We start from the raw sequence: 15,522 nt of genomic DNA on the forward strand, positions 1-15,522 counted from the left end.
ACAAAAGGTAAATCCTCTTTGCACTACAAGTGCAAACTGCACTTGGAAGTGCAGTTGCTGTAGCTTCAAGTGGGACATGCAAGGAACCTAAAAAACAGCATTTTATCTTGCAAATGATTGTATAGGAAATGCAGCAGAGCTTCCCCTCATTTCAGATCTACAGCGACTGCATTTGAGTGCAAAGTGGATTTCACTTTCATATACAACCCCTTTTGACCACTGAGGAGTCTTCCCAAACTTGCACACACCAAACCTAACTTTTGTCAAAGATTTTTGATCCCTGGCAATTTTTAGAAGGAGACAGAAGCACTTTACACTTGTTTTTTATTTTTGAATTGTTTAAATTTAAAAAAAATATATTGTATGAGCTGCAATCCCTTGCAAACATTAACCTTGAAACACAACTTTAAAAAGGAAACAGCTGAAGTTAGAGTTTTTTTTTTCCTATTGCCATCTAATCACCTGAGATAGTTTTTTGCACTGCAGCAGAAATGGTCCAAATCTGCCCATCGTGCCTCAAACTAGCAGACTTGGGCAGATATGTATGTGTTTTGTACCTACAGGATTTCAGAGTGTGTTCAAATTCAAAATATGAAAGGACATATGACCAGATAAAGAAAGTTAGGAGAACTATTTGTTGAAAGCGATCATTTTAATAAAAAAGATAAAAACAATTTAGAAAAATAAAATACAAAAAAAACATTGATTAAAAAGGTTTCTTTGGTGGCCTAATGCCAAGTGCAGTCTCCACCGCAGACAGTCGCTCTCCGTACCAGCGGATAGTTGGAAGAATCGTGTCCAGAGTAGGGCCTTGAAAAAAACAAAAATAAAAAAGTTTAATCCTGAGTCATACTTGTGGCAAATAAGTTAAATCCTGAATTGTGTCTCAGTGGGTATTTTCAAACAATTGTGAGCGAATAACTTGACACAGCCTTACACAAACTAGTCACTTAACACGTTAATTTAATCTCCAAAGTTGTCGTCATGGAAGTTGGGTCAGTAAATTGCTGACATTTACATGTCAAGTCAAGTAGAAGCTGACCCGAATATAAGCCGAGGCACCTAATTTTCCCACAAAAATTGTAACCAATCTATTGTTGCCCGACTACAATCCTAGGGTGTCCATCTGGTTGCCTCACTGTGCCCCTGACTAGACCGACGTTTAACATGGTAGTCTATGGAAGGGGAGCCCGACTCTGAAAAATTAGTGATCCCCAGCCGGTCGCTCAGACAAAAAAACTTTGCACACTGGTAGAGGAAGAGTGAGGCTACATGTGTGACCATTTTGTGGTCCAGGGGACCTACGGCTGGCTGGTACCAGGTACCCAAATTCAGGGGAGATCAAGCACTAAAAGATGACTCGAGTATAAGCTGAGGGGGGCATTTTCAGCACAGAAAAATGTGCTGGAAATCTCGGCTTATACTCGAGTATATCCGTTACCTATTTAGTGTTCACAATAGAAGTGTTTGTACATCTCCTGGCCTCTAAATACATGTTCCACAACAGGTCAGTTTCAATATAGTAAAATTAGAATCAAGGGACTGCCTTAAAAAAAGTCTCTCTGAAAGATGGACATCAAAGAATAAAGTGGGTGAATAAATTAATCCTTCTTCAGAACCACATTGTCCAAGATTTTTGATCCTTGTATATACCCCCCTGCAAAGTTAAGGTTTCACAAAGATTATAAGCCGAAAAATCCAGAGATGATCTGCTAATGTTTGTCACCAGGCTTGTGTCCTCTACTTTGTGCTCCAAAACACACCTGAAAACCCTTTCCCAACCATTAGGAGATGTGGGGGGGGGGGGGGGGTGGCAGGAGAGAATTATTCTTAGGGAGGAAATTACAAGCAACAAACACACCTCTCTACTCAGGCAGAGAAACATCAGAGGGTGCTAGTCATCTGCTGTGTGCTGAAAGGATGTCCATTTGCCAGGAAGGGTGAGATTTTGGCTTCACCTTTTCATAGCTAGTTAGACTAAAAGGAGAGATTTTTTATCTATTTACACACTAACTAGATGTGTCAAAGTTGTGTTCCCTAAAACTAAGTCCGTGGGCAAATTTTAAGCTACTTCCAAAAAATAAAAAAATGGAAGCTGAACAGTTTGTTCTTTGATGTAAGAAGTTAAGGCAGGTGACATGACATCTGCAACACCCTAGGAATAGGGCAAGCAAATGTAGTCAAGTGTGGTGAGTAGGGGTGTAACGGATCGTCACCGATCCGTGATCCGAACGGGCCACCCCGTTCGGATCGGCACACCCCGCGATCCGCGGAGCGCTCCGGAGCCTAGGCCTAGGAAAGTCCCCGGCTTCGGCCTAGCTCCGGAGCGGCGGCCAGTCTGCTTGCCAGAGCCCAGCGTGACACGCCTCCCCACCTCCCCGGGGAGGTGTGTCACGCTGTGCACTGGGCTCTAGCAAGTTGAATGGGAATATTAGCAGTGAAGCACTGGTGTGAGAGGAGGGGGGGGGGGGAAGGGGGAAAAAAGAGCACAATAGCAATTCACAGGGGTGGATTAAAGAGGAAGCAGGTGAGGCTGTCTGGGACTTAAAGTACAATCTTGATGTTTTTACAGCAAAAAAAAAAAAAAAAAAAAAAAAATTATATATATATATATATAATTTTTTTTTTTTTTTTTGCTGTAAAAACATCAAGATTGTACTTTAAGTCCCAAACAGCCTCACCTGCTTCCTCTTTAATCCACCCCTGTGAATTGCTATTGTGCTCTTTTTTCGGATCAGAAAAAAAAAAAAAAAAAAAAAAGGTTCCTTTTTTTAATTGGTCCAAAAAAAAATTATATTATTTTATTATATATATATATATATATATATATATATATATATATATATATATATAAATATATATATATATATATATATAAATATATATATATATAAAATTTTTTTTTTTTTTTTTGGACCAATGAAAAAACTGACCCTTTCTTTTTTTTTTTGCTGATCCGAAAATGATCCGATCCGTGACTCCTGATCCGAGGATCGATCCGATCCGTGAGTTTTTTGATCCGTTGCACCCCTAGTGGTGAGTGGACTGTTTGCTTGAAATCAGGTAAACAAATAGACATTTCAAGGCATTCTTTCCCCCAAACTTGGCAACCAATCCAATTGGGAGATTCTATAAAAATGTTGAGTTCCAAAACTGGTGCAGCTCTGCATAGAAACCAATCACCTTCCATGTCTTCTTGTCTGAGATTAACTGATAAAGCAGAATTTCAGAGCCGATTGTCACATGATTCTGCACACACTAATAAATAACTCCCATTGGGACCACTTAGCAGCCACAAGCAATGCGCTTTTAACATAGAACTTATTAGAAATGCCCATTTTGCTTTACTTTCAAAGCACGTTGAAGGACCAAGATTACAATGGGCAGGAGCAGTTTGTGAGCACACTACACAATGCTCTCAACCCGCCCCAACAGATCCAGCTTTATTGAGTTTTTGCCCCTCCCGCAACACCCCAGTGTGAAAAGGCCCACTGGAATGAATGGGAGGCGGGTTTCATGCACTTCCAGAGGCTATTTACACCTCTAAAACACCATAAAACCGCTACTTCGGGAAAGGGCTCTCTAAGGCAGCTAGCTACATCACCCTCCCAAACCAAAAGGGAAAAAGGACTTACATGGTTCAACAGCCACCTGGGGGGCTCTCTGCCGGCTCCTCCTCCCTCTTTTCATCAGAACTCCTAGCTAAAAATAAAAAAACAAAAAAATAAATGACATGACAGCACACTCACACACTCTTGTCCCTTAATGAGGAAAAGGGTACTTACAGATCACTACAGAGAGGGCAGGGTCCTCCTCCTCCTTCATCATGTCTGGTGTTCCAACTGCATAAATAAAGAGCAAAAGACAAACACATATCACACAACTAATCAAATAATTGTGTCAAGTTTACAACAATACACTAAGGGGAAACAATAGACTAAGGGGTTCTTTTCAAAAGCTGGACAGTGCAAAATCAGACTCACTTCTGCGTCTGCGCACACACAAAATTTCCTCAGGAGAGGATGCCCCCTCACCCTCTTCATTAGAACTCCCAGCTATAAAAAAAAAAAAAATGAGGCATGACAGCACACTCACACACTCTTGTCCCTTAATGAGGAAAAGGAATTACACATCACTATAGAGAGGGCAGGGTCCTCCTCCTCCATCATGTCTGGTGTTCCAACTGCATAAATAAAGAGCAAAAGACAAACACATATTACACAACTAATCAAATAATTGTGAAAATTTTACAACAATACACTAAGGGTAAACAATAGACTAAGGGGTTCATTTCAAAAGCTGGACCGTGCATAATCAGACTCACTTCTGCATAGAAACCAATCTTCTTCCATCTTTTCTTGCTGAAGGTTATTTGAACAAGCTGAGGTGAGAAGGATTGGTTTCTAGGCAGAAGTGAGCCTGATTTTGCACTGTCCAACTGTAGGATCAACAAAAAAGTAAATTCCAACTTACTACCTGTAGATTCCTCTGGAGAGGCCGATTCCACCTCTGCCCCCTCTTCATCAGAAACGTCAGCTACATGAAGCAAAACAAAATCAAATTTTAAACCATTTTAAAGTTTCTACTTTACTGTCCCCTCAAAAAGCCAAATGTTAGACTAATCATGTCTGGGAAATGGTTGAGCCTCCTAAAAAAAGACCTGCTGGCTCTTCTTGCCCCTGTGGGCATTTCTACATGCTTGTCCACTATGTCAAAATCCAAGTTGGTCAGACTCTGGACTTGCAGCTAGTGAACAAACCATGCTCATTCCTCACTGGCTGTGTTGTAGGCCATGAGGAACACAAAGGCAAAGAGCCATTCATCTCAAACCTTGCTGGATCATGCTAACCCTCTGTCGCTTGTAATGTTTTGTTGCCTCTACAAGGTTGACCTGGTTCCAACAAGCGCTGAATGCACTGTGCAGCACTCATTTCATTGCAGGGTGTTTGTCAGGGTGAAACCCCAGCAAACACCCTGCAAATGAGTGTTATTGGCCCTAAACAAAAAATCTGCCAATCTTTGGCCAACACTCATGCCCAAGCCCATCCTGATTGGGGACATTAAGGCTGAGAATGCATGCCAAATCCCTCCCTAACAAAACACCAAAACCCAACATACAAATACAATCTAGTACAAGCAACTTACAAGGATTGGAGGCCTGCTGGGCCTGGTCACCTTGCTCTGTACATAAAGAAGAGATGAGATATTTAGACTATACATCAAGATAGACCGAGATATAGATCAAAACACAACAGGCTGATTAAATAGTGCTTACCATGAATTACTTTCAGCCGCTGGAAATTGGGTGCCCCTGCAGCCACGTAGCTCAGGCAGGCAGTCCTCCTGCCCGCGGGGGATATGGTCAAGGTGACCTGAGGGCGTCTCCCACCGGATGTGGCTAGGACAAGAGAAAAACAAAAAAGATCTACAACTGACACACCCAGGGTATAAAACACATCCCTTACTCCAAATCCACAACACAAATTCACCTGCAAAGTTACTACACCAGACTTCAGTATATTGACTTACCAGGAATTCGACAGCAAACCGTGCGAAGGAATCCCTCCCTTCGCCTCTTAAAGTCCGACCAAAAGTGATACATCTGCAGCACTGTTCGTTTGTGCTGGAATTTAAGCCACATCCGGCGTTTGACCACCCTCAATATCCCCCGCTTGGCAGCGTTAGACTGCCTGCCATCATAGCCTTTCATTAGGAATAACTGTGGGGGGGAACAAAAAGGAAAGAAGTTCAAATTTCAACACAAGACCAGAATTTCCAAAATGGCAAACAAGACAAACCCAAACCATGAACACAACCTATGTATGTATGTATGTATATATATACATATATAGATATATAGTCATTTCCCACACAGTGGATCTAAAAAGTCGCACCTCACATGAAGTGCAATTTCTAGTATTTTGAAAAAAGAGCCAGGGGTTTAGACATTCTGCCCCGGTTCACACTGGGTACGATTTGGAACGATTTGAGATGCGATTTGACATGTCAAATCGCATCTCAAATCGGCGGCAATGGCACTGTCCTAATCAGTGCGAACCGCATCCGCGATTTCAAAACGTAGTTCCTGTACTACTTTTTGCGATTTACATTAAATTGCGGCCGAAATCGCGGCAAAATCGCAGCCGCGAAATCGCGCATTTTACCGCGATTTTGAATTCGCAGCAGTGTGAACGTAGGCTAAAGGCAACGTCACTACAGATCCAAGTGTGAAATGCAAGGAATAATTAGAAAATGCCCTTTTGGTTTTACATTGCAACCTTGAATTACGTGCATAATTCATTACAGGAGAATGCTTGGAATCCAAAGCACACACATATCAAAGCGTGTTTACCCCATCAAAGTACATGTAAATGTTGAAAAATGGTTCCACATTGACTTCTATGGCATGCATGCAATACCACTTGTGTCCAGAGGTGTGGGGTGCCGGAGAGACTTGCAAATATTATGAAAGGCTCATAAACACTTGGAAAAAGACACACACACACACACACTTTATATATATATATATATATATATATATATATATATATATATATATATATATATATATATATATATATATATATATATATATATATATATATATTACACACACACACACACACACACACACACACGGCAATATATACAGATGTAAACAAAAAATTTTTTTTTGCTGTCACAATGTAGAGAATAAGGTTTCCTATCATATGTGCCCAGTCTTGCCCCACAGAGTTAATCCAGATCGGAGAAATCCTCTTTTAATGTTCAGCGAGATAAAACAGACTTCCAGATAAAAATCTGTCCAATTAAAAAGTCTGGTTCGCCCCCTTGCTTCGAGTGACAGGTTATTTACATATCTCTCCTGGATGTTTCTCATAATATGGAGGTGATGCATAGTTCAAAGACAAGTGACCAGGATGTGTTATGTGGGGGGAGGGGTGGATTTCTCTCTTTTGATACTTACACCCAGTAAGGCTCCATTCACACTAATGCATTTTGCAGAAAAGCAGGGAAATGTTTCAACATGTTTCCTATGGAACATGTTCACATCAATGCTTTTTTGTGCCTCTGTTTTTGGAAAGGGTCAGGGACCTCTTTCCAGCAAAAAGCAGCGTTTTGAATCCAATGGACCTGCATCCAAAAACGCATTTTGCCGCGATTTGCGTTTTTTTTTGTTCAACCTGTTCATAGCTGGTTGTTAAAGAAAATGTAAAAAAAAAAAAAAAAAAACACAAATCGCACGTCAAAAAAACGCAGCAAGCACTGCAAAAACGCCCAAAAGCAACATGCATAGGTGTGAATCGAGCCTTAGGCTGCATGAACTAGGGCTGGTTCACATTAGTGCTCTGTGCGAGATCGCAAGTGATTCGCACCGCACTGCTGTTCAGATCACATGCAATGTCTGTGCGATGCGATTTCAGCTATACAAACTGTATGGCTGAAATCGCATCTCATTTAGAGCAAACACGCACAGGACCCTGTTTTTGGTGAACACCAGAATCGCATGGGTGTTCACATCTATGCGATCCGATTCACGTCCAGTCATGTCAGTTTGCAGTGCGATATGCGACCTGAAATGGGGGTGTCATTACCATTGTAGGACACTCCCCAGCAGTTTGCATATGGCAGTGTGAACTGCCGTGTGAGTCGGGTGCGATGTGGGAACCTGCAGTGGATTCGCAGGGTCCCTGAATCGCACCAGTGTGAACCGAGCTTTGGTGGGAGCAGTCAGGTTACATTTGTAGGCTGTAATCTTGGAGGCCCGGTTCACACAGGTGCGATTCAGGAACCCTGCAAATCCACTGTGGGTTCCCACATCGCACCCGACTCACACGGCAGTTCACACTGCCATATGCAAACTGCTAAGGGGTGTCATACAAACATCGCCAATATCAACAACATGTGAAAAGATCCCCCAACAATTCTTTGGGTAAAAAACAAGGTACAAATAAACTTGCAGGAAAACACATCTGATTTGCAATGAGGCAGAAGAAAAAAAAAAAAAAATTAAACCATGTTTCAAACTCAATATCCCCCCCCTCCACTCACTCTGGCCTCTTTACAAGGCAGAGTCCAACTGCTCTTTACACATTTTATAGGCTTCTGTGCTAATGAGGGAATTGAAAACACATGCTCAGCCCATGAAACGCACAATTTCACCCAATGTAGAGACTGAACTTGTAAGTGGGTCCACCTGTTAAGGATGTCCTTCAATTACTAACACAAATAACACGCTCTATGAGCATGCTCAGAAACCTCCACACAAAAAAAGAGAAAATAAACTAACTCCCTGAGCATGCTCAGACCATACCAAATGCATTTCAATCACCAAAAGGCACAGGAAAATATCTAAGTCCATGACCATGCCCAGACCAAAAAATCCTCAGCTATTAAAAAATAAAATCACAAATCTGTCCTAAATGAATCACATCATCCAGCATACTACTAAATTCGAAATGTGACAAATACCCCCTGGGCCAGGTGGGCAAACAAAGAGGCAAACGTGTGCAAAAGTTCAAATATAAATACCATTGCAGTCTATGGGAAAGGACTTGTTAATTTTGGGAGGCACCACTTGGCTGGCTTATCTTCTAGTTATTGTCCTTAGCCTAGGTTCACATTGAAGCAATTTGTCATGCAATTTGAGAGATCAAATCGCATGACAAGTTGCAGCCTATTGGCAGCAATGGCACTGTTGCAATTGGTGCGACACAGATTTTGCGGCGCCGCACTGATTTGCAAAAGTAGTTCCTGCAATACTTTTACTGATTTCAGGTGCGATTTCTATAGACATTTGTGTAGGAAGCCACACAAATGTCTATCAAGTAGCACCTGAAATCGCTACTTTGAAATCGCGCTACTTCAAGTAAAGTAGCGATTTAAAAGTATCATCAGTGTGAACCAGGGCTGAAACTGAGTATGGGGTCCCAGGTCCCACCCTAAGTGACATATATCAATGTCAACAATTTGGACAACAAAAAGGAAACAAGGAGAAATGCCTTGAAAAATGCCAAATTTCTTAAGGGCCAGTTCACACCACATGCAATTAATGTCTTTTGTTTTCTGCAGGAAAATCCCACTGAACGTAGGTAATAGGATTTTAAATGGCAGCGTTCACGCCAATGCTCGCAGTTCCAGTTCATGGATTTTCCCTGCAGTGGTCTGTACAGTAACGCAGCAATAAACGCACATGCAGAAAAGCATCTGCAACACATCTGGACTGTGCTTCTATTGAGTGAACTAGCCCTGATTCACACTGATGCGATTTGACATGTCAAATAGGCAGCATTTGCCAGAAATTCCTGTCAATGGCACCATCCTAATCATTGCAACACCGCATATGCGGCACTGCACCGATATAACTAAGTAATTTCTGACCTACTTTGATATTTTTGCACGCCCAAAACATGCAGAAATGTCTCTTTAATAGCAGCCAAAATCAGGACTGACAAGCATAAGTAAAATTGTATGAGTTTAGCTGAACTCGCACAGGTTCACTCCCACAGTGTGAACCTGGGCTGAAGCTAGTAACTTGGGGGGGGGGGGGGGGTTACTCTGCCTGTAAAGTGGTGCATCTTGGAGCATGTTTACAAAATGATGCTTCAAAGATGCACGTCTTTATAGAAAAAGGAGAATTCTACATTGCATCTGCAAGGTTTAAACACAAAACAATTCTCTGCCCACCATACATACGACATTTAGGTCTGGAAAGGATTAAAAGAAAATGGCTCACGTGAAAAAAGACCTCCCCAAAATAGCAAAAGAATGTGCCCCTCCCACGCACTAACAAACCCCTAGCCAAACACAGCAAGCCAGCACATGAAAGGGGGGACCTCTTCCACACAAGCCTAGACTGAGGTTGTGGGGGGGCTTCAGACAGGGGGTCTTTACAAAATGTGTAAAGCCCCTCTAAAGCAGTGTGGACAAGGTGATTTGTGCTTGGTATTGGGCTGAGCCCAACATGGCCCCAAGGCAGCCAGCTAGGTTGAGTGCATACATGTGGCCTTGAATGGTTCAGGAGGGAGTTGGGCGATCCTCGTCACACCTTTCCTAGCTGGCCTTGTTGTTTGGTCTCAAATAGTATGTGGTTTGGATTGAAGGCAGCTCAAGGCTCACAGAGTGTAGAGTTCCCCTTTAAATGGCCAAACTAGTCCAAGGCAAACATATGCATTAGAAAAGAGAACAACAAAAAAAAAAAAAAAGTGTGGAGTTCTCCTTTAAATGCCCAAACTGAACCAGCGCACACACCGCGAAAGAAAAATATGCTGTACGCCAGAACAAAATATGCAAATTAGTGTGCGCCATAGGATTTATCAAGTTTAAACCTGCGTAGTGATCTGACGCACTACAATGTGTGCACATGCAGTTCACGCATTCGCTGTGGCAACATGATCCCTGTGCAGTTTTACTCGTATTTGCAGGCGTAGCAGGCTTGCACAGAGAAAGTTAGTTTCCGATCCAATATAGGACATATTTTTAACTTCGGCAGTTTGTAATGTGTTACCCCATGTCACCCAACCACAAGCCTATAGTATTGGCACTTCTAGATTCTATATATTTCTACTTAAATATTCAGTACGCCAGGTCGATAGTGGCGTGCCGTTTACGCGCTGTCAAAACATTAGTAAATGGGAATTAGCGCTACGCTACTGGCGCAAATGTTTCGTAAATGGCTTTTTTGCGTTGTGCCTCGATGTGCGCCACGACTCAAGGCACAAATAGTTTCGTAAATCAGCCCCATTATGTTTAAAAGCATCTAAACAGATGCCGGCCGGCACTATAGGAGCCCTTCCTCCTCACGTTGAGCGCGGCGACGTCCGTGTACGCCATCCCAGATGCGTGTCATCAGTAGACGTTCTCAATGGAGATGGGCGATACACTGATTCACCGCATTTTAACCAGACCTCGTTCTGACGTGCAAGGAAGTGATAGGTGAAAAATGCCATATTGGCTATGGGAAAGCAGCATTCCAGCCAATGAAAATGCCAGGACTGCTCGCTATCCACCGGATGAGTATTACCCAATATATCTGCAGGCACCATATTGAATTAGTACCGAGAAAAATAATCCTAAAAAAGACGTGATTTGCAACACAATCTTCAATGATGGATTATATGACCAAAAAAATGTATAAAACCAAAAAAATGTATAAAAACTCCCTGAATCCAGCGGACTGTGCTAAGAGCTATATACTAGCAAACAGCGACCCCTGCTGGGAAAATGTGATCATGTATCAGTATCTATTTAAGTCACATACAGGCTAATGTACCTATACCAAAATAGGGCCTATAAGATCCTCATAGTGAAGCCAAATGCATTGTGACTTGAATAACCAGAAAATGTGTGAAAGGAATGATCACATATATCATACTATAAAAATATAGCATGTATTATGTGAAAAAGAGGGGTATATAATAAAACCCCAAGAAAATATGTGAAAACCATCTCCAAATACTTAGGAAACAATTCACCATTCTTACAGTGTATATATTATATATATATATATATATATATATATATATATATATATATATATATATATATATATATATATATATATATATATATATATATAAATCTATATACATATTAAGTGTAGTTGATATGTGAAAATATTAAGTACAAAAAAAAAAAATCTAAAAAATGTGTAAATTTTTTTTTAAAACAAAAAAAAAATATTAAAATAAGTGTAATATACCCATGTTGGTAAATGAATATTAACCAACAAAAAAACTACTTGCTATAGGTGAGGGTGCAAAAAATGCCCATAATGAAAAAACCCATCCTTGCATGACACAAGTACACAGAAAACTAAAAAAATCAAGCATTATTGATAAATGCGTTTACATCGGTATCAATGTTTAGGCCATAAGGGGTGTAGGTCTTAAGACGGTGTATCCAAGACATTTCGAACTTGGATACCTCCTTAACCAAGGATCTCCCCCTCCAGTGTGGCTTAAATTTATCTATTCCAAGAAACAAGGTATTAGCCGGATCACGGTTATGTACTGTAAGATAATGTTTAGATACTGAGTGATTTTTTAATCCTGTGATAATTTTAGTGATGTGCTCGTTCAAAACAGACCTGGAGTGGACATTTAGTCCGGCGCACATACTGCAGGCCACAAAGGCACTGCAGCATGTAGACTACCCCCTCAGTAGCACAAGTAATAAGGGGTTTAATACTGTGTTGTTTTTGAGTAGCCATAGATCTAAACACTGTAGTCCTAGCAGTGCAGGAATTAAGGGAACGCACCCTACATCGTCTACACTGATAGTAACCTGAAAGTTGGTAAAAAAAAAAAAACTAGTACTGACCGGGGGGGGGGGGGTTCATGACATTAGGTGATATACGGTCCCATAGGGATGTTACCCCCTTGAATATAACCCTTGGTTTGTCAGGAAGAATATTTTTCAAAATAGTATCATTTGTTGCAATATGCCAATGTTTATTAATCAGCTGTTTGATACCCTTATGTTGGATAGAATAGGACGTAACAAATGGAACGCCCAAAGGAAACTGATCACGGTCCTCAGGTCCCCTTTCAATTAGTAGGTACCTGGCTAGCCTCAAACTTGAGTTGGATACCTCTCTGGTTGAGATTTAGACCAATAATAAATTCCTCCAATTCAACCAAAGGGCCATCCCATAGGAGGATGTCATCAATATACATCAATGAACAGTTTCCTTTGGGCATTCCATTTGTTACGTCCTATTCTATCCAACATAAGGGTATCAAACAGCTGATTATTAAACATTGGCATATTGCAACAAATGATACTATTTTGAAAAAATATTCTTCCTGACAAACAGGGTTATATTCAAGGGGGTAACATCCCTACGGGACTGTATATCACCTAATGTCATGAACCCCCCCCCCCCCCCCCCGGTCAGTACTAGTTTTTTTTTTGACCAACTAACAGGTTACTATCAGTGTAGACGATGTAGGGTGCGTTCCCTTAATTCCTGCACTGCTAGAAGGACTACAGTGTTTAGATCTATGGCTACTCAAAAACAACACAGTATTAAACCCTTTATTACTTGTGCTACTGAGGGGGTAGTCTACATGCTGCAGTGCCATTGTGGCCTGCAGTATGTGGGCCGGACTAAACGTCCACTCCAGGTCCGTTTGAACAAGCACATCACTAACATTATGACAGGATTTAAAAATCACTCAGTATCTAAACATTTTCTTTCAGTACATAACCGTGACCTGGCTAATACCTTGTTTCTTGGAATATATAAATTTAAGCCACACTGGAGGGGGGAGTTCCTTGGTTAAGGAGATATCCAAGCTCGAAATGTCTTGGATACACCGTCTTAAGACCTACACCCCTTATGGCCTAAACATTGATACCGATGTAAACGCATTTATCAATAATGCTCGATTTAATTTTAGTTTTCTGTGTACTTGTGTCATGCAAGGATGGGTTTTCTCATTATGGGCGTTTTTTTGCACCCTCACCTAATATTTTCACATATTAACTACACTTAATATGTATATAGATTAATTTACAATTATATATATATATATATATATATATATATATATATATATATATATGTATATATATATATATATATATATATATATATATATATGTGTATATATATATATATATATATATATATATATATATATATATATATATATATATATATATATATATATATATATATAAATAATCACACACACACACACACACACTATAAGAATGGTGAATTGTTTCCTAAGTATTTGGAAATGGTTTTCATATATTTTCTTGGGGTTTTATTATATACCCCTCTTTTTCACATAATATATGCTATATTTTTATAGTATGATATATGTAATCATTCCTTTCACACATTTTCTAGTTATTCAAGTCACAATGCGTTTGGCTTCACTATGAGGATCTTATAGGCCCTATTTTGGTATAGGTACATTAGCCTGTATGTAACAACTTAAATAGATACACAATCAAATTTTCCCAGCAGGGGTCGCTGTTTGCTCAGGGAGTTTATACATTTTTTGGTCGTATAATCCATCCATCATTGAAGATTGTGTTGCAAATCACGTCTTTTTTAGGATTGTTTTTCCTCGGTACTAATTCAATATGGTGCCTGCAGATATATTGGGTAATACTCATCCGGTGCATGGCGAGCAGTCCTGGCATTTTCATTGGCTGGAATGCTGCTTTCCCATAGCCAATATGGTGTTTTTAGCTTACCACATCCTTGCACGTCAGAACGAGGTCTGGTTAAAATGTGGTTAATCAGTGTATCGCCCATCCCAATTGAGAACGTCTACTGATGACAAAACGCGTCTGGGACGGCGTACACTGACGTCACCACGCTCAACGTGAGGAGGAAGGGCTCCTATAGGGCCGCCGGCATCTGTTTATATGCTTTTAAACACAATATGTTTGTAAGTACGATTCTTTTTTTGATTCTATTAAACCTTTTATACGGAATTATGCTATGGTCCGTTTCTTCTCTGCATATATGAACCGGGACCTTGTATCTACAAGCTTTTAAGCTCACCATTGGACGTCTGCTCATTGGTATCCTGCTATCTGGCGTTTCAACCCATGGATGGAATTTATGCTTAATGCACCTGTTGGTTCCGGTAAGCGGCTTTCCATAAGGTGGTTGTTTTCTCACAGAAGACCAATTCACGGTGGTGCTGTTTGTCCTGTCTGTGGGCTCGGATTCTACATATTTGGGACTTTTTTTTTCCATCTGCTACCATATCTATTCATTTAGATCTGGGATTTAAAGGACTTTTTTCTTTTACATTTAATACTAGCATTTGGTTACCAGTTTTTTTTATTGGTGCAGTTTTCATTTTGTAGAATGTGATATTGAAAATTTCATATTTTTTTTGATTTGGTTATACATGCCTCTATACAGCAAGGGGCATCAAGTAATGCATTTAAACATATTGGTAATGGATCTGTTAAACAGCGTTCATGTATTGGCGGGAGGGATGTATGGGTCATGTATTGGCATGTACAAGCCACCCACCCCCATACACTCTGCACCCCTCTCATCTACGTGCCACCCACCCCTATACACTCCGCACCCCTTTCATCTACATGCCACCCACATACACTCCTCTCATCTACATACCACCCACCCCCATCATTTTTTTTGGTAGGGGAGTGGATCTTGGGTGGGAGTTCCCACACTTTTTCCCCCAGGACTTGACCCCTGAATGAGACCACATATAAGTGTCTGTACACATGTCATCTCATTACTCTGTGTGCACATACGATGAGGATATAGTGGTCTGTATGCATTAACAAGACCTATACTGGACATCTATTGACCCCTAAAAGGCGCAGTAGTAAGGATCAGTCATAGCTCTTTGTAACCCTATAAGGCAGGGCTTAAAATTTCTAGCGAGCCCTCAAGGGTTATTCGCCATCATTGCCCCACTCAATCCCTTCCCTATCCTGTCCCTAAACACGCCCTCATAAAATCGCATGGAACATTTAAATGTCTTATGTACAATTACCAGGGCTGTGGAGTCGGTA

General features: G+C 40.7%; 1 protein-coding gene across 1 annotated transcript in view; it reads right to left on the reverse strand.

Moving 5' to 3' along the window:
* Positions 1 to 283: 283 nt before the first annotated feature.
* Positions 284 to 15,522, reverse strand: part of LOC120928296 — a 31,589-nt gene continuing 16,350 nt past the window's right edge. Inside the window, exons 7-14 of the mRNA XM_040339395.1 lie at positions 5,530 to 5,719; positions 5,276 to 5,398; positions 5,146 to 5,181; positions 4,474 to 4,536; positions 4,096 to 4,183; positions 3,786 to 3,842; positions 3,636 to 3,702; positions 284 to 810 (exon numbers count right to left, since the gene is read on the reverse strand). Coding sequence (XP_040195329.1) covers positions 3,699 to 3,702; positions 3,786 to 3,842; positions 4,096 to 4,183; positions 4,474 to 4,536; positions 5,146 to 5,181; positions 5,276 to 5,398; positions 5,530 to 5,719 — 561 coding nt within the window. The 3' untranslated portion in view covers positions 284 to 810; positions 3,636 to 3,698. The remainder of the gene's footprint in view (positions 811 to 3,635; positions 3,703 to 3,785; positions 3,843 to 4,095; positions 4,184 to 4,473; positions 4,537 to 5,145; positions 5,182 to 5,275; positions 5,399 to 5,529; positions 5,720 to 15,522) is intronic.

This window comes from Rana temporaria, chromosome 2 (genome assembly GCF_905171775.1).
Source record: "Rana temporaria chromosome 2, aRanTem1.1, whole genome shotgun sequence".
In the NCBI taxonomy this organism is placed as follows: Eukaryota; Metazoa; Chordata; class Amphibia; order Anura; family Ranidae; genus Rana; species Rana temporaria.